The sequence below is a fragment of the Cygnus atratus genome, chromosome 3, assembly GCF_013377495.2.
Source record: "Cygnus atratus isolate AKBS03 ecotype Queensland, Australia chromosome 3, CAtr_DNAZoo_HiC_assembly, whole genome shotgun sequence".
Classification (NCBI taxonomy): domain Eukaryota; kingdom Metazoa; phylum Chordata; class Aves; order Anseriformes; family Anatidae; genus Cygnus; species Cygnus atratus.
In genome coordinates, this window is record NC_066364.1 from 28,779,250 (window position 1) to 28,802,096 (window position 22,847).

Genomic DNA, 22,847 nt, shown 5'->3' on the forward strand with positions numbered 1-22,847 from the left:
CTCCTCTCTTCTGCCCATAAAGGAGTGATTGTACATGCTACTTTGATTTTTTTTAAGACAAATTCTGTGTAACAAGACCAAAATAAATATTACGGGCATTTTTATCCAAATAAGGCAAAATGCACACTGGAAACCTTAAATATAAATTTGCATATCCAGAAAATTTTTAAAGGGCTTTAAGGATACCGACTGGTTTTCAGTAATTTTATCCCCCTGTGAATATTATCTAAACAAGTACAGCAAGTACTTTGTCTGGAATCAAAAATCAGTTAGAATCAGGGAAGAAACAATGCTGCTAGTAGATCAGGATGTAACAGTTGATTTCAGCTTCTAAACCAACGACATATTTTAAACAAAAAAAATAGTTCACAGATTAATAATCCAGAACTAAAAAACATAAAATCTTACAGCTCAAATGTTGTTAGGTGTATCAGAAAATAAAGAAACTAAACATCTTGATTCTCATGTGATTTAAAGCACCTGTAGTGAGATTAACTCAAATTAAAATGATGTTGCTCCAGAAAGCAGAGCCAGAACTATAACTCTTCTTAAAAAAAAAAAAAAAAAAAAGATAAAAATGAGGAAATAAAAAAATATTTATTTATTTATTTCCAGAATGCCTGTTTTGCAAAAGCATATTTCTTAGGGAACTTTTTTTTTTTTTTTCTCTCACGGATAGCTTACAGGTAGCTTACAGGAAGATTTCTGCCTGTCTAGAATTAAAACAAAAGTCCATCATCTCTTTCATCTTGCTGCAGTGCTGATATACGCAATAATCATGTTTCAGTAGAATATATAGGGGGTGGCTTAAATATTGATTTTTTTTTCTGTTTTAACAGTGTTCTTTGGTGCTTCCTTTTGACAGAATTTATTTATAATTGTTTGCTGCTATTACTTACTTTTAGCGATAAATCTTATGTATCCAACACCTGCTCTCTATTGGTAGTCTGCTACCTTAATGTCTATCACTATTGAAAACTTGTGTCTATTGTGCTAAACTATTTCTTTCTGAAAAGAATAGGAATAGTGTTTCAAGTGAAAAGAATTAAAATTTAATGAATGGAAATAAAGTACTCAATTAATTCAAACCAGCTCTTCTTTAAAACCAGTAAAGGAGACTGGTAGAGAAATTTTAATTTCTGTGTGTGTTTACCCTCAAAACTTATATTTATTTGACAGATCTAAATAATTTTCAAACACTTAATATTTCTTAGAAATAAACATCTGTGAATTTCAATAGAAATCCAGTATATGTGCTGAACTATGTTTTCTATAGAAAAGTGAATATAGTAATTATAATAGTAATAACTAATGTATATTTTCTAACTTTTGATAATTACACAAAATGTAACTTATCGTAATATCTTTGGAAAAAAAGTAAAAATCAGTGAAACATGAACCTTCCTGTAAAATCAGCACAAGCAGTGGGCAGTGGTACTGTCTCCCATCAGTCACATCTTGGAAGCATTGCTTGCCTTTCAGAATTCATGTGTTAAAAACAAGGAGACAAGAGGATGAGCTGCCCCCCATAGTGTGATTTGACACTCATTAAATAAATTTGACACTCAAATAAATAAAAAACTCTTCAGAGTAATATTCTTATCTTAGAAACAGATTTATTACAGAAGCTATGTTAAATGCCTTAAATTAAAAGTTTCTAAAGTGCAATATAAAGTTGGGTATACGTTTCCTCAATTGTGTAAAAACTTTTTTTGAAGTAAAATTCAAGAAGACAAAAAGGCAAATAAAAAAGGCAAATAAAAGCAAAAATCCATTAGACTGCTATTCATGACATTCACAGTATTAAGGTTGGCAAACAATAAATAAAGTTTTGCTTTTGAACTGTTTTTTTCAGAATTGACAATAAGCAACCTCTTTGACAAAGAAAAAGCACGTAAACATTACCTTTCATCCATCATATATATTCTAGTTTATCTTTTGTAACTATGAAAGACAATAGTTATAAGATCCAAATATGATCTTTCATTTCTCACCGGATAAGTACACCATTTGATACCAGAAAAGAGGTAGGTTATCAAAGAACATAAAGCAACAGCTATAGACTTTGCTAAGTCTGGTCAGACAATTCTGTTAGCTGAAAACATCAAGATTTTTATACAACATTTTTTTTCTGCTTACTAATGCAAATATAGCCACAGAAAATTAAAACTGTTACTTGAATGTTACTTACTTTTCAGTATATTACAGGAACAGGACAAGATCAGTTTGACAGTGAATTGTTGAATAAGGAAGTTATTTTACAGAAGGGTAGGAAAGAGTAAAGACAGAGCAAAAATACAAATGAAGAATTAAAGAAGTGTATGGAAATGTCTAAGGAAAAGATTAAATGCCATCCAAAATATGAAATGTTAATATTGCTAAATAATGGCAGTAGAACTAAGACCATTCTGGTTTTGTCCATATAAATACACTCCAGGTTTTTTTTTCAAATAGTAGATTGCAAACGACAGAGCAGAACATAACTCCAAAACCTTTACATCCCTGATTATAAATTTGAATATATTCAGACACATTGGACAAATCTCTTTTTAGTTAGATACCTACTTTCCAGAAAGAGAATTTTTGGAGTAGACAACTCTCAAACGTATCAATCAGACATATAAAATTTATGTTTAGCAGATGCGACATAGTAACTACAGAAAAAGTCTGTAGTTTGATTATCACCTTAGCTGCTTTGCAAATAGCGGGAGGTCTAGGTTGGATATTAGGAAAAACTTCTTTACTGAAAGAGCTGTTGGGCATTGGAATGGGCTGCCCAGGGAAGTGGTTGAGTCACCATCCCTGGAGGTCTTTAAAAGACGTTTTTAGATGTAGAGCTTAGTGATATGGTTTAGTGGAGGACTTGTTAGTGTTAGGTCAGAGGTTGGACTAGGTGATCTTGGAGGTCTCTTCCAACCTAGATGATTCTGTGATTTTAAGCATATTGACTAAAATTTTAGGTGTCTATAGCTATGTTCTGGAAAAGGATGTCTAAATATAAATATTTTTGTATTTCTAATAACAGAAACAGAAGAAAATAGAGAGTATCCAGAGGCTGTCAACATGAAAGGCTGGGCAGAGCAACAATCAGACTAAAATTCAAGCTTCAGAAATCTGTAATATGAAGAAATGTGACAAAAAAAAAATGACAAAGAATGACAAAGAATATGCATGTGAGTTTATACACCCTCTTATCTCATCCCATGCACATACATGCATATACATATTTCCTTTTCATTGTAAGGGGAAAGTATGAGTGCTCCTGCTTAATGATAATTGCTTCATTTCTCATCATCATGGAATATCTAAGTGAAATGTATACATTACTGGCTTCATTTTTCTTTAACGAAGTGTCTTGTATAGCTGTTTTGGCATTGCCCAAGGTAGGTTTTGGGAGGTATATTGAATTGGAGTATTATAATTTAAAAATACTCATAACATTGATTGTTTGCCTTCTTCTGGCTAGCTATGCCTGACTTCTGGCTAGCTATGCCAGACAATGTAGAAGAGAAATGAGGAATTATTCATTATTCTTCTAGTCACTGTCTGCTTAGAACTGACGTGACAGAAGTAAAAACATTCATGTACTTGCCTCTGTATGGTGACTAAGATAGGCAGATTTACACCAAGTAATGCTTCCAATTTAATTTGGGCCGTTTTTTTAGAAAACAGTTGCTTTTTTTTTTTTTTTGCTTTCTTTTTCCTCTCTTCCTCTGAAATGGGGAACAAAGTTTATCATCTCTAAGGTGTGCCTTGAAAATGAGCTAAAAACTTTTGAAGATATGAAGCTTGGTGTAATGTAAGTGCCATCTTTAAAATTAATTTTAAAATATATGTGGCCAAACAATCAATGTGCACGAGTAGTTACTCTCTGCAGTCTTAGAACAGGATAGATATCAACATGAGGGTAGTAAAATATGTTTGTTTTTTTTTTTTTTAATAGAAAATTATAATTGTCTGTACTGCTACACATTTTCTATAGCATGCACAATACTTTCCAGATAGTTTTTCATAGTGAAGCTTCTCCTAAACAGATGGAGTGCTCTTCCTCATTTTCTGAGAAATTAATTAGTGTTTTACCTTACTCCTTTTTTTTTTCTCACCAATGACAGTAATCTAAATAAGCCTAGATACCCTTATACATGTAGTCAGCTGTCTATGCAGTTATTTTTGTGCGATTACCCTTCCATTTATCATTATGGAGGTTTTGTCCTGTGCTGACCTTGTTCTAAACAAGCATATGGCAATGAAATGTGTCTATTTTCTATAAAAAGGTCTGGTTTAATGACATCTGTGCATACCATTGACAAAAGGATCACACAGTGAAGGATGAGGGTGTGACAGATCCCATTTATAGGGTACATTAGTCAGAAGCTCACTGTCACACTTTCTTTTTTTCAGTAGAAGACTCAAAGCTTCAATGGAGTAAACAATGGAGCTTGTTTACTATTGGGTTATCTACTATCCAACACAAGCAATGCATGAATCTTCTAATTCCTCTGGTAAATGCTGGGGGTTAGAAATCTGGATCTGCTACAGCTCAGATTCTTCTTGCCCACAGAGATTATATGCATGCATCCAAAACCTGAGGTTTCTCACATTTGAAAGGGAATTAAGTGACTTTTTAGAACTGATTCATTGGTTTACCTAATAAACCTTAGCTTTCTGTTTGTTTGCTTCCTTTTTTTCCTTTCTTTTTGCTGTCAGGGGTGATCTTATGTATTTCCTGTTATGTGTCAATGGCTTCTATTAGCAAGAAACTCGTAAATATGGTAACATATGCGATCAATGAATCAGACAAAAAGAAAAATGCAGCGACGCCAAAAATAAGAAGCAGCAAATGAAAAATTAACTATCAGTTGAGGAGTAAATCCCCTGCAGAAGAGTGTAAACTTGGTGAATTGTGAAATATGGCTGTGAATGTTTGAACAAGTCTTTAAAGTAACTGCTTAATATTTAGAGAACAGACATTTCCATTCCATTATATTACTGCCCATATAGTAGTTTTAGAAATGAATAGACTCAAGCTGAGGGCTATCATAGAGATATTTCTTCACCTGGGGGATTTGTAATAAGTTATTAAAATATTTCTCAAGAGATCACTGTTTCTTGTCTGCTTTTGTTAACAGTAACTCAATGTCTTATTATCTACTTTGAAATAAATAATATATTTCTATTACAAAAATGTCAAAATTTTAAGTCATCTCTGTTAGGATTGTAGGCTAGAATTGACATTACAAATGAGCTGCTAATCAATTGAAAAACGTCTTTATTTTTAGCTTCATAACTGACAGCACATTTTTGGAAAAAAGGGAGAAAGCCAGCAGCTTTTTCTTGTTCTGTTGCAAGAAGTTTTCACTTACCACTATCATGAAGCACTTATACTGATAAGGATAGAAACACAGAATAAAATTGGAAATATAAAAAAGAAAGTAACTTAGTAAGGCTATTAGACCTATTAAGTTTGGTTCCTTTTATAAGTGAGAAATTTGCCATCTTCTGGCCTATTGGTAAGTTTACTTTCCCTTCCTTCATCACAGCCTCCCTTAACACCGAATCCTAAAAGAGACTTTTTTAACAAAGTTTGTGAAGTATGTTGCTCATCTCATTTGACCTTTCTTAGCTTTTCACTTCCTATTTTCATCACAGTGCTTTCAGCTTCCATATTTTGCCTTCCCCTACACTTCATTTCATGCTTCTTTATGCTGCCTTTTATATGCTGGTGTATAATGAATGTTTTGCATTCCTTGGTTTCCTTATCCTTTTACTTCCTTTCTTATCTTTTGTAGAAACTGTCTGTAATTAAAATGTATATCTATTGCAAGAAATGTTAATAATTATGTCTTCTTTTATCTTTTTAACTTACAAAATTAAGCATATTCCAGTATTCAAGCACAAAAGGTCACCAAATGATTATCTGTGTAAAAATAACACAATGAAATCTCGCCTAAGTAGAAATTGCAGTTTTGTTTCCTGTCATACATATATGTCCACTTTTAAAAAAGTAATAAAAGTTAGGTTTGAAAATTAAAATCCTACTATGCTTTTGGGATCAATATATAAAAGAAGGTACAAGTATCATGGAACATGACAAACACTTTGAATACATAGTTACCACTATGAATTCATGGATTACATGATTACTTAAACCTTACTGTATTGTCACCTTGTTCTTCCAGTGAAAATAATGAAAATAACAAGAGATGTGTACATTTTGAAATATTACATATACCATACAATAGCATTTTAATTGCCCGTTCTGTATATGACTTAAAGGCAGAATAATGTTGTATTACAAAATTGTTAAATACCTCTTATATTGAAAAGGTAAAGTGGGAAAACTGATGTTGTCTTTCTGTTGACCTGACATTTATAGCTTTTCATTTTGTAAGCAGCAGGCAACAATTTCAATCCAATTCCTTAAAACTGAATGGCCGAACTAAATACATAAATAAGAAAAACTGAAGTGTTAGAATTAATTTATGTAATTTTATCTGTGTTCTTAAGAAAAGTACAGGCTGCATAAAAAAAGTTTGAGTCTATCTAACTGTTAGCAAATGTACAACCTGTCAGTTGATCTCTAGTACTGTCTTTAAAGAATGGTATGGTTTATTGAAGTGTGCCCTCCATTAAGTGTATGGAAAATAGAGTTATTTAGAAAGTATAATAAATATCAGGATTATCTCCTTTGATAAGAAAATATTCTGAAATAATGTAGGATGAGATTCCGTACACGTGCATGTATATAAATATGTGTGTATAGGTGTGTGTATCTGTTGCTAAATATGCATATGAGAAACAGAAGAGGCAATGAAGAATGTGAGGGAATGGCACAAAACTGTGCAAGGGACAGACATTCATGCTGGACATTAGGAAGAAAGTCTTTACTATGAATCTTTACTATGAATCAAGATAAAGACAGTTTAATAAGTGAAGAAAAAAATAAAACAAAACAAGTGATGCAAAGGCTGTCAGTCACCACCTCCCACCAGCAGACCCATGCGTAGCCAGTCTCTGGGCAATGACTACTTTGTGAAACTGTCCTTGCCCCAGTTTTGCTGCTGAGCACAACATTGTATGGTATAGAATATCTCTTTGGTCAGCTGTCCTGGCTGTGTCCCCTCCTTGAGCATCCCCGGCCTCCTTGCTGCCAAGGCAGAGAAGGCCTTGACACTGTACAAGCACTGCTCAGCAATAGCAAAAGCATGGGCATGGTATAAACACTTTTGGTCACACATAGAATGCAGATAAAGTGTTTTATATGTATATCAACCAGACCAAGTACATTGAGCCAATCAATGCGAGGAATGCCCATTAATGACCCATACTTTTTTAATCTCTCTTTTTGAGTGCTTCTTTTCTGAGGAGGAACAGGTTACAGACTATTTTTAAATTATTTTTCTTAATTCTGAATAATGTTTTTTTTTTTTTTTTTAAGAAATAACAGAAAAAATAGGTAACTTTATAGAGGTTAAAAATTAGGTAATTTTTTAGAGGTAAAAATAAGTGATAATATTGAAGTTAAAAATAGGTAATTTTTTCACATTTTCAGGATCCAAGCCTGTTGTACAGCATGTATGGTTGTTTTGTGCAGGAAGGATGGGTTACACATTTGCTGTTCTAGATTCTGTCCTAGGTCCCCATATAGGACAATTTTGCTTAGCCTGATTATCATCTTTGCTCCATCAGTCTCTTAGGCTGAGGCTAGGATTGATCAGCATGCTTCTGTTTTATTACCATAATTAATCATCTGACATTTTTGCTGAGGCATGCAGAAAATTCTAGCAACCACCCTAATATAGTGATGTCTGAATTTCACGAGGCCATGATTTATTCAACATATTATTTGATACATCTTAGAAAGCTAAAATAAATGGCACTCTTTCATGTACATGCTTAAACAATGTGGTGGTTAACGCAAGTATTACAGGGGAGAAAGGAAGAGAGGAAGGACAGGTTAACCATTACTTTGCAGAACTGAAAAGGAAAGATAGACCAGCAAGATTATTTTTCCTACTTCCCTCCTTTGCAAATACTTTAGAATATTTGCAAATTTTATTATTGTATTGAGTGTACCTGGCAAGGTTTTGGTAGTGGGGAGCTACAGGGGTGTCTTCTGTGAGCAGAGCCCAGCAGCTGCCCCATGTCAGATCAGAGCCAGCTCCAGCTGGCTCCAAAAGGGACCTGCTGCTGGCCAGAGCTGAGCCAGGGAGCGACGCTGGGTGGGCCTCTGGGAGAGCAGATTGAAGAAAGGGGAAAAAACTGCTGTACAACTGCAGCTGGGAGAGAGGGGTGCGAACCAGCACTGCAGACCCTAAGGTCAGCACAGAAGGAGGGCTGGAGGTGCTCCAGGCACGCAGCAGAAGTTTCCCTGTGGCCTGTGGAGAGGCCTCTGGTGGAGCAGGCTGTCCCCCTGCAGCCCATGGGTCCCACATGGAGCAGATCTCCACGCTGCAGCCCCCCTGTGGAGGAGTCCCCGGTGGAGCAGGTGGATGTGGCCTGGAGGAGGCTGTGGCCCATGGAGAGCCCCCGCAGGAGCAGGCCCTGGGCCAGAGCTGCAGCCCGTGGAGAGGAGCCCACGCAGGAGCAGGGGGTCTGGGGGGAGCTGCCGCCCGTGGGGGACCCGTGCTGGAGCAGTTTGCTCCTGGGGGATGGACCCCGTGGTACGGAGCCATGTGGGAGCAGTTCTTGAAGAGCTGCTGCCTGTGGGCAGCCCCCAGAGGCTCAGTTCGGGAAGGACGGCATCCCATGGAAGGGATGAAGCGTTAGGTACTGACCACAGCCCCCATTCCCTATTCTCCTGCACTGCTCAGGGGGAGGAGGTAGAAGAGGGTGGATAGAGGGGGGTAAGGGGTGGTGAAGGTGTTTTTGGTTTGCTTTTAGTTCTTACTGCTGTAATCTGTTAGCATCAGGTAATAAAATACATGTCTCCCATATGCTGAGTCTGCTTCGCTAGTGATGGTAAATGGTGAGGGGTCTCCCTGTCTTTATCTCAGCCTATGAGCCTTTTTCCATCATATTTTCTTCCCCTGTACTGTTGAGGAAGGGGAGAGAGTTGTGTGGTGCTGGTGTGCTGCCCATCAACATTAAAGCACCACAGTTCTTTATAAAAGAGGACTCACTGTCATAGCCTGTGCTAATTTTAAAATGGTCCACTTTTTCCTCTAGACATTTTATGACTAAAATATTATACAAAAAGTAACAAATAAATGGCCTTTAATTTTGTAAAGATTTTCATGAAAAAGTGAAATGAGCAATCAGACCTTCTACAGTAGCAAATGGCTGGACATTCTCAGTGAGGAGTGCCATTATTAGAAAAATAGCTAAATGTATCAAGATTCTCAAAAATGCAGAAGAATTAATATAGTTAGTAAAAATATATTTAACAAATATCTGAGAAAAAATAAGGCTTGTGTATGGATCAGATACAAATGCAAAAAGGAACTCCTGGGAAGGGGTCCTACTGAAGCTCCCTCTTAGTCATCGCTGCCAGAAAAGGTATGGCTTTTGCAAAAGATGGCAGATGGCTTCCCTGCCTGGGGAGCCATTTGCACAACCTTCAACCTCTAACAGCTCTGATCATCAATGACCTCGGCCCTCTTCCTGGACTGTGAGTCAAATGCTGTTATCTCTTGGATGTGGCCACCCACAGAAGTTTCAGTATAAAGACTTTGCAAAAGAGATAACATGTACTAACGTCCTAAAAATTCTGAGTCCAGCTACCAATTTCCTTTGGATGGTCCTGTACTCTTTTGCATATCATCTCCTGTAAGTGGTAGACTGGTCAACAGCGTTTCTAGAGCTGAGAGGAGGAACATGCTTAGAAAGAATGCTATGCTGGTATGCTGGTATAAAGAAAGATGATGTTAGAGGTAGAAAGAAAAAAAAAAAAAGACTTCAAAATTGTATAAATAAATTGTAACTTGGAGGAAGAAATTGATAATAGAATTTTTAAACTACGTTTCAAGAAAATCATTTTTGTTAAGCTGAAGAACAGTTTCACATAAAAAAATATTTGACCCCCTTATCAGGCAACTTTAAAGCAAAAAAATATTCTCTACAAATTCTATGTTAAGGGTGATTGTGCTGTAGCAGTGTGAAGGACTGAGTGATTCCCTAAATATTTCCCATCTGCTGTTTCAATTATTCACTCTATTTTTTTCAGTCACAGAATGTGACAGTTTTCCTGAACTCTCTTCCTGGAGTAAAAACTTTCGTGTATAAACTTCTACTTCATAAAAACAGTTGCCAGAAATGTTTAAAAGAAAGTACAGTCTTATTTCATGGTACAGTAAACTTTAGAACAGGGAACCACCCAAATAAAGAATTTGATTTATAATTTTTCTGTGTATGAGTTTACTTTTCATAAGAACTACTGCTTCTCTGTTTCAACATATTAAGCTGAACAAAAGTTGATTCTAGGTTGAATCCATCAGCCCAAACATCTCAACTTTTAGGATTTTCTGCTTCAAGAAAAGTCTTCTTTAGCAATCTTGCTAATCATGCACTAATGCCACTTAGAAAATAAATATTTATTTATTCAGTTAGGTGTAGCAGGGGTGATACATCACTGAAGCATGGATAGGGATGGGAAAGAAGCTGTGTAGTAGACGTTAGGTTTTGTAAAAGACAAAAACATGAGAATGCCTTGTAAGAACCTAAGAAACACTGTGTCATCAGTGCAATGTTGCATCTAGCCCAGAACTGTGAGAGTGGCAAAATGAGAGACTATTTAGGGAGAGCATATTAGCCTAGCCATTTCCAGCAGTCTGTTCCACTCTGTATTAAAGATGTCAGAAGATCCATTTGTATACATTTACAGACTTTTTGTTTGTGTGCTTGGCTAATCCATTGCCAAACCTTCTAATTAAAATTGTCTAGCTACATCACACTCTGTGGCAACAAATTCAGAAATGAATGTCATCTGTTAAAAGTTCTTTTGTGTGTTTTAACCCCAGATCCTACTGGGTTTTTAACTGCCTTCTTGTTTCTTGTGAAAAGGCTTTGGTGGACAACAGCTCTGCTTTTTGTTTTGTACATGCTTTCATGATTTTCTTTCAAAGCTTCCTCTCTTTCTCTTATCCTTTTCTTTTACAAACTTGCTTTATCATGAGGCAGTAACTCTATTCCAGTGATCACTTTTATTGCTTTTCTGAATACCTTCTGAAATTCCAACATCTTCTAGATTGATACTTCCTCAAATAGCAGATAACTTCTCTCCAACTAATAAACTTTAAGTAATAAACAGCAACACCTCACTCTTCCTTGAACTGTGCTTCTCTAGTGTACCATTTCAAGGCATGTTTTCCACATGACAGGTTAGTATTAACCAATTTTTGCTACAACACTGTAGTGCTTGTCTTTTTTTTTTTCCTTTTTAGAATTCAGTATAGCTGTGAAACAATTTCCTAGTGGAAGGTTAAATTAACACATAGGGAAAAAATGACGTTTGCGAAGTTTTTAAATATTCATACAAATTTTGACTTTTGAAAAACATTGTCTCTACACTATATTTTTTCCTTTCATCTACAAAGTTGATTGATGCAAGGTGACATCCTAATGATTATTAAAGAAGATTTTTTGATATGGCCCAAATGTTTGCAGTCTTAAAGACTGTGCATATAGGCATAGGTAATTCAATTCAAATACAATTAGAAATATTACATTTATAAAGCATAGATAAAATGGGGCAAAGATTCCTTTTTCAGTAATGGACTCATAAAATAATTTATGTTGGAAGGGACTTCTTGAGGCCACACAGTCTAATCTTCACTGACAGCAAAGCCAGCTAGATCATGTTGTTTAGGGTACTATCCAGGCAAGATCTGACTGTCTTCAAGAACAGGGATTCCACAAGGTTTTTGGACAACTCATTCCAATGGTTAATCATCTTCTTAGCGCTTCTTTTTTTCTTAAAAACAAACAAACAAACAAAAAACAACAACAACATCTCATCAGAATTTTCCTGAGTTCCAACTTGTGTTCATTACTTCTTCCCCGTCCTGATTTTCATCTCTAAGAGTCTTGCTCCTACCTTCCCACAAGGTAGTTGTAAACCCCATAAAATCTTCCCTTAGACTTTTCTTCAGGCTGAGCAGGTTTAATTCCCTCAGACTCTCTTTGTACTTCAGGTGTTTCAGGCCCCAACCATCTTCACGGCCCTTTGATAGACTTGTCCCGTTATTCCACCATCCTTCTTTTACTGGAGAGTGCAAAACTTAGACACAGTCCTTCAGATACAGTTTCACAAGTCATGAGTAGAAAAATAAACACCTCCAGTCTTGGTACTCTCTTCCCAATGCAGCCCAGAATGCTCCTTTGCTCCAAGAGCACATGGCTGACTCCTGTTCTACTTGATGAACAACAGGACTCTCAGGTGCTTTTCTGCAAAGTTGCTTTCCAGCAAGTTGGCCTTCAGCCTCTCTCTGCTGGTACATGGGATTATTCCTCCAAAGGTATAGGACTTGCACTTTTGTTTATTGAACTCCATGAGGTTCTTGTTGACCTGTTTATCCGGTCCCTCTGAATAGCATCCTTAACCTTGAGCACATCAACTGCTGGCCCAGTTTAAAATCTGTGAATTTCCTGAGAACAAAACCCACCCCATCATCCAGGTCACTAATGAAGACTTTAGATAGATTTTGACAGTATCAAATCCAGATGAATGCCAATAGGTAACAATTGCCAACTAGGCTTTGTACTACTGACCACGAATCATTTAACTGTGGTGTAGCAAGATATGATGTGGCTCAGTCTTCTGCCTCTGCAGTGTATTTGGAAAGACCTTACTGATTGATCTCCCGCATTCATTCTCTGTGATGGTTTGCAGTCTGCTCATCTCCGTCATAGATGACATCATCATCCCCACCCCAGGAAGAAGAAAGCAGTATTCCCTGCAGATCAAAACCTGCATGGCAACATCATACTTCAGTAGTACTGTCTGTATCAAGACTGATTTGCCTGGGATATTTGCTTCAGCTGATGCTGATGACTACTGCTTAGCTGTTAGCTGTTCTGTTTTATGTCATCACAGTCCTTATGACACATAATTATTATATGTCACTTGTCTTCTTTTATTTATAAACTTTTATAAATTTATAAATTCTTTTATTTATAAACCTTATTGCTTTCTTCTTTCAAATCCAGTGCATGTATGCATAACTTCCTATTTTCTTAGACTAAATACCATCTAAATCATTTATTTTCATCCAGTATTTTGTACGTGATAATTCTTCAAAAAAAAGTACCTAACAAAATATTATTAGAAAATTTATATAGTCTAAATTCATATTTGTATTTGTTACATCATTTTAATAATGATTCTGTGCGTATCGTAGAATCATAGAATCATAATATATCCTGAGTTGGAAGGGAGCCACAAGGCTCATTGAGTCCAGCTCCTTGTTCCACACAGGACCACCCCAAAATCAAACCATGTGTCTGAGAGTGTTGTCCAAATGCTTCTTGAACTCCAACAGGCTCAGTGCTGTGACCATTTCCCTGGGGAGCCCGTCCCAGTGTCTGGCCACCCTGTCAGTGAAGAACCTTTTCCTCACATCCAAACTGACCCTCCCCTGTCCCAGCTCCATGCCGTTCCCTCAGGTCCTGTCACTGTCCCCAGAGAGCAGAGCTCAGCGCCTGCCCCTCCGCTCCCCTTGTGAGTGAGCTGCAGGCCGCCATGAGGCCTCCCCTCAGCCTGCTCTGGTCTGGGCTGAACAACCAAGGTACTACAGGTAATCCTCATATGTCTTGCCCTGTACATCCTTCATCATCTTTGTAATCATCCTTTGGGCACTCTCTAATAGTTTTATGTCCCTGTGCTGTGGTGCCCAAAACTGCACACAGTGCTCAAGGTGAGGTGCACCAGTTCAGAGTAGAGCAGGACAATCCTTTCCCTTGACTGGCTAGCAATGCCTGATGAGCCCCCAGATATGGTTGGCCCTTTTGACCGCCAGGGCACACTGTTGACTCAAATTTCAAAGATCAAATGATCTCACTATTTCAGTCGTGTACAGCAGGCAGATGTTTTCATACTTATATTTCAGTTTGCACAAAGCAAAATACTCTGTGACAAAAAGAGGTGTGACATTAGGTTTATCCACCATGGAAAAAGAAATGAAATATAGTCACATGCTTTGTAATTTAAAAAGTAAAACTAAGCTAATACATCAACAAAAGAATTCAGTCTTAACAAATTAGCCATTGTAATAAATAAAAAATAAAATGACAGAACCGGTATTCTGCATCCTGAAAGTTTGTCAGGAGACTCAGATTTTAAAAGAGGTTGTATGTCTGTGCATGTATAATGCATACATGCACATGCCTCTATGTTTACTAATACCTAAATGTATTTGTGTATATATTCAAGTTATTTTTATGTGCGTACACTGTGATTTAGTAGCAGTGCTGGCTGCTGTGAGTGGTATTTCTATATTTTACATTTCAATATATATCCATCTACTTATACAGTAAATGAAATGGCTTGTGTATGTTTTTTAAATAACTTATATTAAAAATATACATAATTTTTATAGTGACATAATTTTAACCACTTCTTTTTTTTTTTCTTCTTCATTATAAGCAAATATCTCTGTCCAAATATGAGCTCAATCATTTTACTATTAAATTGCTAACTTGACACAATGGAACAAAGTTTAATTAAAATGTCCTAAAAATCTGAAAAAAAACACAGCTGAAAGAGCACTATCATTTCTTGTTTTAGTTGCTACTTTCCAAACACATGATGACTATTTGACTCAATAAAGAAAGCAGGAAAAAAAAATCAACAAATAGTGATACTATACAAGTATAACATTTAAATTAACTGGTTATATTAAAACATTACATTACAATATGTAGAAGCTGGCCTGTAGCATCAATCCAGCTTTATAGAGAAAAAGCCACAATGAAACATGTAAGTTCATATATTTATAGGATACTCTATATCTGATGGGAATTATCCAAATCATATAAAGACAGGAAAGAGATTGATCTGATATTATTGATGACTTCAGTTCAGTTATTAATTGTAACTCTCTTTGGCGCAGACAATCTTTATGACAACTAACATATAAATTCTCCCCGTTTTTTTTCTTCAATAAGAAATTTCAAAAATTGTTTTTGCAAATAAAAAAGAAGGAAACAAAATTATTATACATTTATGGAAGGTAACCAGAAAATTAACTTTTGAAAGGATTGAGAAATGAAATATTCCTCAAAGATTCTTCCATAAATACCACAGACATTCTAAGACTCTTCATTCACCAGTTTTGCAAGGCAGAACTTCTGGGATGCAAGCTATGTTTTGTAAACAAATTCTAGTGACACTGGCCACATAGCAATTGTTAAGTACACTTACATAGTGCCTGCTCAGTCCTTCTCTCTTTTCAAGCCAAACAAATGACTATTTAGCTGTGGGCTTATGAAAAAACATATTTCTTTCAGGAATATTACAGAACATTTCTCATGTAAATATCACCTGATTTCTTACCTGGCAAACAGCTACAGTAAAATTCACCAATCAAATCCCGGCAATGGCCTCCATTTTTGCAGGGCTTGAAGGCACATTCATCAATATCCGTGGAGCAGTTTTTGTCTGACAGAAAAGAAAATGAAACATTAAAACTATAAATCATGCTGGGTTGGGAAAGCAGAAAAGCTACTTCACAGTATAAGTGACAACTGCATAATTTAACTTTTCCAGGTTGGAAACACTATTTTATATTTGCTTGACAGCTTTAAAACTATAGCTATTCATAGATCATAGCTGATAGTTAACAAATTAAATATTTTAAAGAAATAAGTATGAACTAAATTTGCAAATATATTTTTGTGTATTCTAGCATTATATCTCAACACTGTAATTACTAGAACTATATATCATATTTAAAATACTTTTTAAGTGGTTTAATAAACTTGGTAACAATAAGAAAAAAAATCTCAAAGTTACTTCCATACTTAGATTAAAAAGTAGTTCTTAGATCCCAACAGAAAACAAATTCTTTCAGCTGTTGCTTTAGTTTTAGATATTTAACTGAGCTGAAATTCAAATTAATTCAAATCTGAAACAACAAAAAATGTAGCAGAAGCATGTATAGAAGAAACGTAGAAGACAACATTAGAATACAATATAATATATGAAAACAACTCAGACATACTGAAGAAAATTCACAGTTCCTCATCTATGTGTTGTGCACTGCAATAATTTAGAGCAAGCTCTAACCTGCTATTAATTATACTGGGATCTTTCTGATCCAAAATTTAACCAAAATCAAGGAACAACTTTGGATATTAACAGCTCCAGTGATGGACAATGAAAACTGTAGCCATCACTGATGTGAGCAAGCAAAATAGTGGTTGCTATTCTACCCAGAAAGTGATGGAAGGATATTACTCAAATTGGATATAAGAGATAGGTAATGTCTCCCAGGAATCTCAGTCTAAGGAACTACTGAAGCTTCCCCCACTGACTTGTACCATATACTACAAGCTATGTGAGAAAATTACAAATGAGTATGAAACTCTGGGAGTAGGAATTAAAGTAGGGTTTCTGCGTTTCGTCTTGGATGATCAAAGCTCAGACAATGATAGATTCATTCTAAGAATAAATGCATGGCTGGCAGATGGTGCCACCTGACAGTTTTGTCTTCCTTAACCATATGATAATTTCTGAGCTAACAGGTAAAAATTGAATCTACATAAAAACCAAAATCAATGGGCTGGAGACAAATTGATGGGAAGACAGTGGAAGAAAAAAGCCAACCTTTTTCTACTGTTTCTCTAAAATAAAAACAGGAAGGAGGCAGAAGTGGAAGAAGTCTTTCTTGCTTGCTTGCTTTCGTTTTTTTTTTTTTTTTTAATTTAATAAATAATAGAACAGACAGAAGTATTAAGAACATAGGACTTGGAATGGTGGGGAATTTAACAACCCAAATATGATTTTGGAAATGAATTATCCTTCAAAAATGCATAGATTTTGAATGCTCTATTGGCAGCCTTTTTATTCAGTAGTGGAGATGGCAACAACAACAGATATTTTCTGAGATTTGATTCTAAGCAAAAGAGAAGAGTAGTCTCTGAAAATTAAGAACACAATATGAAGAATTTAGATGAGAGCAATGGACCCATGCGAAGGGAGAAGAGAGGGGATGAACAGCGTAAAAGCAAAAGAATTCAGAAAAATCACTAGGAATGCAAAAAAATTGGTGATGCGAAACCTGCTGAGAGGCTGAACTAAAATAAAAAAGATAAGTAAGAAAGCTTCTGCAAGATTACCAGGATGAACTACATTTCTGTGGGAGTAAGAGCCTGGGTATTAGGAGACCAGGTTAGCAGGTCATTGTTTTCAAAGGATGAAAAATGCACAACTAACAGAAAATAGGTCAGGTTAAGATAAGCTAAGCTGAGCTAAGAAGGATAACCTTAAAAGTACAGCATAAATATGTTGGCATAGAATTATAACAGCAAAGACACAGAATAAGATGTAACTATCATGGATATGCAGGGTAGCAAGAAATCATACTGTAAGTACTTCAGTTTTAAAGATGAAGGGAAGGTATGGTTTATGGAGAAGGATAATTCAATGGAGAAGGATAGCTACTGATAATGGCAATCATGCCAAATTATTTAATGCTTCTTTTGCTTCAATCATTATAAAAAAAGGTCAGCTCCAAGCAGATTGTTATCATAATTGATAACTATGATTAAAGGGCAAGACTTCAGTGCTGAATGGAGAAGACAGGCAGAGAATGTTCAGAGTAGTTGGATGTTCAGACAAGTTGGCCTGATGAACTTCACCCTTGGGTACTTTGAGAGCTGGCTGATAAAAACTTAGTGGTTTTCTTTGTGAACTTGTGGAAGACAGGTAAAGTACCTGAAGACTCAGTAATGTCAGCCTTTAAAAAGGAAGAAAAGATGGAGCAGTGAAATTATAGATCCGTTTGTGTAATTTCAGTTCCTGGAGAAAACATGGGAAAAACTTAGTTTAATAAGTTTAATTACTTGTAAGAACCTAATTAAAACAAACAAACAAACAAAACTAAATGATCAAAAATGAACCCTATGTAAGCAAAGCAATTCCCTTCTAAGCCAGAACTACCATCCTTGTGGATTTTAAAAATATATATATATTAATAAAAAGCAGCCTATTTAATATTTCACATTTCAGTAAGTTTCTGCTGCTACACTGCTATCTCACATGACATCCTGGCATCACAAAAAGGTACTTTGGAGGACAGGATTAGAAGTCTTCATAAATTTTGACAAATTGGAGATAAAGTTTGAAATAACAAATTTTATCCATTAAGAACAAGTGGAAGATATCACAATACATGAGATCATAAGTAGGAACAAAAAATAGAATTTTGTTTCAAATCAGCTGAGATATAAAGGAACATAACCAGTTAGATGCATAAAATAATCCTTCCATTCTTGTCTAGCTGACGTAAAGCTGCATTCAAAGTGCTTTGCACTGTGCAGTGAGCTGCATTCAAGAAAAATTATATAGAATCACAGAATATCCCAAGTTGGAAGGGACCCACAAGAATCATCGAGTCCAACTCCTAGCTCCACAGAAGACTACCGAAAAATTAAATCACATGTCTGAGTGTGTTGTCCAAATACTTCTTGAACTCCACCAGTCTTAGTCTCATGAACTCTTCTCTGCTGAGAAAATGAAGACAGTTCAGAGCTGCATTACAAAAACGACGAGGAACTAAAAGGTGTGACCTCTTAGGGTAAAAAAAAAAATAAACAATGAATGGGTTTGTAAAGCCTAAGTAAGGAAGATTTGAATAGAAATATGATGACAATCATCAAATAAGAAAAGGTTTTCACAAATGTTTTTAGTTCTCCATCTCCATAGCCAACAGGATAAGAAGTAATGCATTCAAGCTGCTGTGAGAGAAAGTCAGATTAAACGTTAAGGAACTCCTTCTAATGGTTACTATAATAACACACTGAACAGATTGCCTAAGGAAAATAAGGAATGTCTTTGGATATCTTTGAGATAAGGTGAGGCACACATGTCAGGAATCACACAGTATAGTAGTGTTTGTTTTCCGCTGGCATGAAGCTGGAATAGACAATATTTAGTGTTTTCTTCTAGTGCTAAGATTATGTAATAGACACCTGCACTATTTATAACACTGAAGAAGATCCAAGGGCTTTTATGTTTGTGTTGTAAATTGTGTTGTCTTGAAATTCGCTGTGTAAAGTAGAAGTATTCCAAATCTGTGGTCATGTAAGGAAGGACCAAGAGACATCCATTTCAAAAGTCTTGGAAATTTAAAGTAGAATCGGAAAGGTCTTAAGTTGTTTGGTATGTGATAACAGAGCTCCCACTTTGGAGCCTTATGCTTCTATCCAGATTTGTATCTCCACTCTGTCTCTCTATCAACAACCATTTCTGTAGTAGTCAGATAAGACAGAGGTGAGTCCAGGCATGCAGTAGCCAAGAGAAACAAAGGACACACAGCGCATAACAAAAATATCGACACTAGCAAGGGGAGGAAAACACATTCCTCATGCAGACTACAAATGTACATAGTTGCAAATACATATGGATAGATAGAAAATCCTACTATTATGAAGGGAGTGGTACAGCTTTTGACACTCTCAGCCTATACTCACCCAGTACCCGCATTTCCACTCTCACTTCCTTGCCTGTATACCTCTGCTACATGAGACCACTCATATGCACTAATCGAACTGTTGTGATAATTTTTGTTTAATTAAACAGTACATTTTTTTAGTGTGCTGCAGGTTAGTTTTCACTGCTGCCAAGTAAGCAAAAAGATATGTAGCTACTAAAGATATAGCTACTAAACTATAGCTGAACTATATTTAAGGAAAAAGCAAATGTGATCTGGAAAGGACTGCTGATGATTACTTCAGCATATGAGCTCTGTTGCAATGCTGTGACAAAAAACAGTAATTCTTAGACATATTAACAAAAAAAAAAGGAAAAAAAAAGGACTATTTATGTGTAAGGGTAATTTTACCTCTGCGTAAAGCATTGCCTACAAAGTTCCATACAGTCCTAAGCCTTGTATATTTGAAAATATGCAGGAAAAGCTACATGGTTTATTCAACCACTGAAAAAAGTATGCTGTCGGCAAAAGCTTGAAGACCTCCATATGCTTCATTTAGAATAAACAAAAACAAGAAGTGACTTGATTAGAGTGTATAAGTGTTTCTACAAAGAGAAAATACTTGGGTAGTAAGAGGTTTTTTCATTTTGTGTAGCAAAGGTAATGACACACAATAACTCAAAGTTGAAGACAAAAATATAAACAAAATATTTAATATAAACGTCTAAATCTGATGGTGATTACTATTAGAAAAAAAAAAAGCCAGTCATATTCTGGCTTCTCTTCATGCATTCAAATCAGGATTGAATGCTTTTGGATTCAATGTGTGCTTTAATCAAAACTAAGTAATTAGATCCAGTACAAGGTGGTTAATGGGCAACATTAACTGCCTTCTGGTATACAGACCTAATGTAGAGCATGCAACCAGCAATCTACGGGTTGTTAGAAGGCTTCCAGAATGAATTTACTCATCCTATAGCCTTCTGTGAGTGACTGCATTTTCTAGGAAAAATTCAAGAGAATTCTGCAAGTCAGATATATTTCTGTGGCACCAATAGCCCACCTCAAGAGAGCTGATCCCTGTAGCATCCTTGTCATCATCTGAAATATATACATCCTGTCCTTGGGCAGCATACGTGCTCTGTTGTTACCTAGAAAAACTGTCTGTCAGGTGCTGCTCTGTTGTTACCAGAGCAAGTAATCTATGCACTTCTGTTTCTTGTCTGAATGCAAAATTGCCAAGGAAGAAGACTTCTGATAAAAGTTATAAAAACAGCTTTAAAAACATAACTGCATTTAACACTTTTCCCCTTCTGCCCCAGGCACTCCTTAGATCTGGGTAAGCAGCAGTCTCTGGCCACCCACCATTCAAGTGAAGTGAGTCTGGCTATTGGGTAATGTCTCCATCATCACCACTGCATCCCTGTAGCCCAGTACATATGGAATTGCCATTGCTAGCATCAACCCACAGGTTTTGCATCAAACTAACAACAGAGGCCTCAGGGTTGAGGCCTCTAATGGCCAAGTAGATCTTCCCTCATTTGTTTTAGTTTTCCTTAGTTTTGTACAATTGCATGTTGTTATAATTAATAAGTTGTAGACAGGAATAACAAGAATTCTGTAGAACTCTATAGAATGAACTAATTATGACCCTAAGGCTGCATCTTGAAGGAGTACAGGAGAGAGAGCACAGGCCTTGGAAGTTGTGTATGTAGGATGATACTGGAGACTCCAAGGCTATTAATAGGTCCCCTGTAGTCAATTACTGATAGTGATATTGGGCAAACACAGTTCTAGGGGTAACAAAAGGGACAAAGGACAAATGCTTAACATATGTAAAGTGCCTCAAATATAGCAAAATCAGAAGTTATAGGAAGCTGCAGACCTGAGTAAAAGGAAGGTGTAAAAAAAAAAAAAAAAAAGAGAAAAAAATCACAACAAAGACTGAACAGTGAAGAAAAAAGTCAACTGTGTCACTGAAGATGGCATAACATATGGTCACTACTTAGTGTGGTCTCTCCAAAACTGATAGTGTCAGACCAGTTCTAGTATGGTGCTACCAGAGAATGGGGTGCCCAAAGGTGAATTGTTGTTAAATACACAGACAGATATCATACTATCATTTAGTATCAAAACCTGCGGTACAATGTTAGCTGGTATTGTTAAGATGGTGTTGAATAACAGACTTCATCCAAGATCAGTGTTTTGTGGGCTTGTTGTTGTAGTTTTCAGAAAAGGATCTGTCTGCTACAAAACAAAACAAAATAAAACAAACCAAAACCTAGAAGAAACTGTTCTTTTTGTAAGACAGCCCTTCCATTTTCCAAACTCAATAACAGAATCTTTGGGAGGAATGGAAAATGTGCATTGCGCAAACTGTCAGGAGACAGATTTTGTCATACCAGAATTCACTCACTAATTATTCTTGTCATAACATAAAATTTGGTCCTAACAGGTTAACTGAGCCAGTTATAATAAAAACCTTGATGCAGTAGGAGATTCTATCTTGATATCCATGTTATTTTTACATGTGCAGTCAGATGCAGGTAAAAATAAAAATGGTGTTCACTGTACTGGCATGTTTATGTTCATTCTATGATGTCACAGATGACTTGGATGAAGGCATAAAGCACCTCCTCAGCAAGTTCACTAATGGTACAGAACTGGGAGGAGTGGCTGATACCCTAGAGGGCTGTGCTGCCATTCAGAGAGACCTGGACAGGCTGGAGCATTGGGTGGTGAGGGACCTCATGGAGTTCAGCAAAGGTGAATAAAGGGTCCTGCACCTGGGAAAGAATAAACCCATGCACCAGTACAGGCTGGGGTCTGACCTGCTAGAAAGCAGCTCTGTAGAGAAGGACCTGGGGGTCCTGGTGGACAGCAAGTTGACCATGAGCCAGCAATGTGTCCAAGAAGGCCAGTGGTATCCTGGAGTGCATTAGGAAGAGCATTGCCTCTGGCGATCTTCCCAGTCTACTCCACCTGGAGTCCTGAGTCCAGTTTTGGGCTCCACAGTGCAAGGGAGACATGGAGCTCTTGGAGTGAGTTAAGGGCTACTAAAATGATTAAGGCAGCGGAGCATCACTCACATGAGGAAAGGCTGAGGGAGCTGGGCCTGTTCAGCCTGGAGAAGAGAAGGCTCAGAGGGGATCTGATCAATGTATATAAGCTTCTGAAGGGAGGGTGTCAAGAGGATGGGGTCGGACTTTTCTCAGTAGTGCCCAGCAATAGGACAAGAGGCAGCGGGCACAAAGTGAA

General features: G+C 36.5%; 1 protein-coding gene across 1 annotated transcript in view; it reads right to left on the reverse strand.

The window, feature by feature from the left end:
• Window positions 1-22,847, reverse strand: part of EYS (eyes shut homolog) — a 728,533-nt gene that overhangs the window by 593,622 nt on the left and 112,064 nt on the right. The window contains exon 4 of the mRNA XM_035543068.2: window positions 15,491-15,595. Coding sequence (XP_035398961.2) covers window positions 15,491-15,595 — 105 coding nt within the window. The remainder of the gene's footprint in view (window positions 1-15,490; window positions 15,596-22,847) is intronic.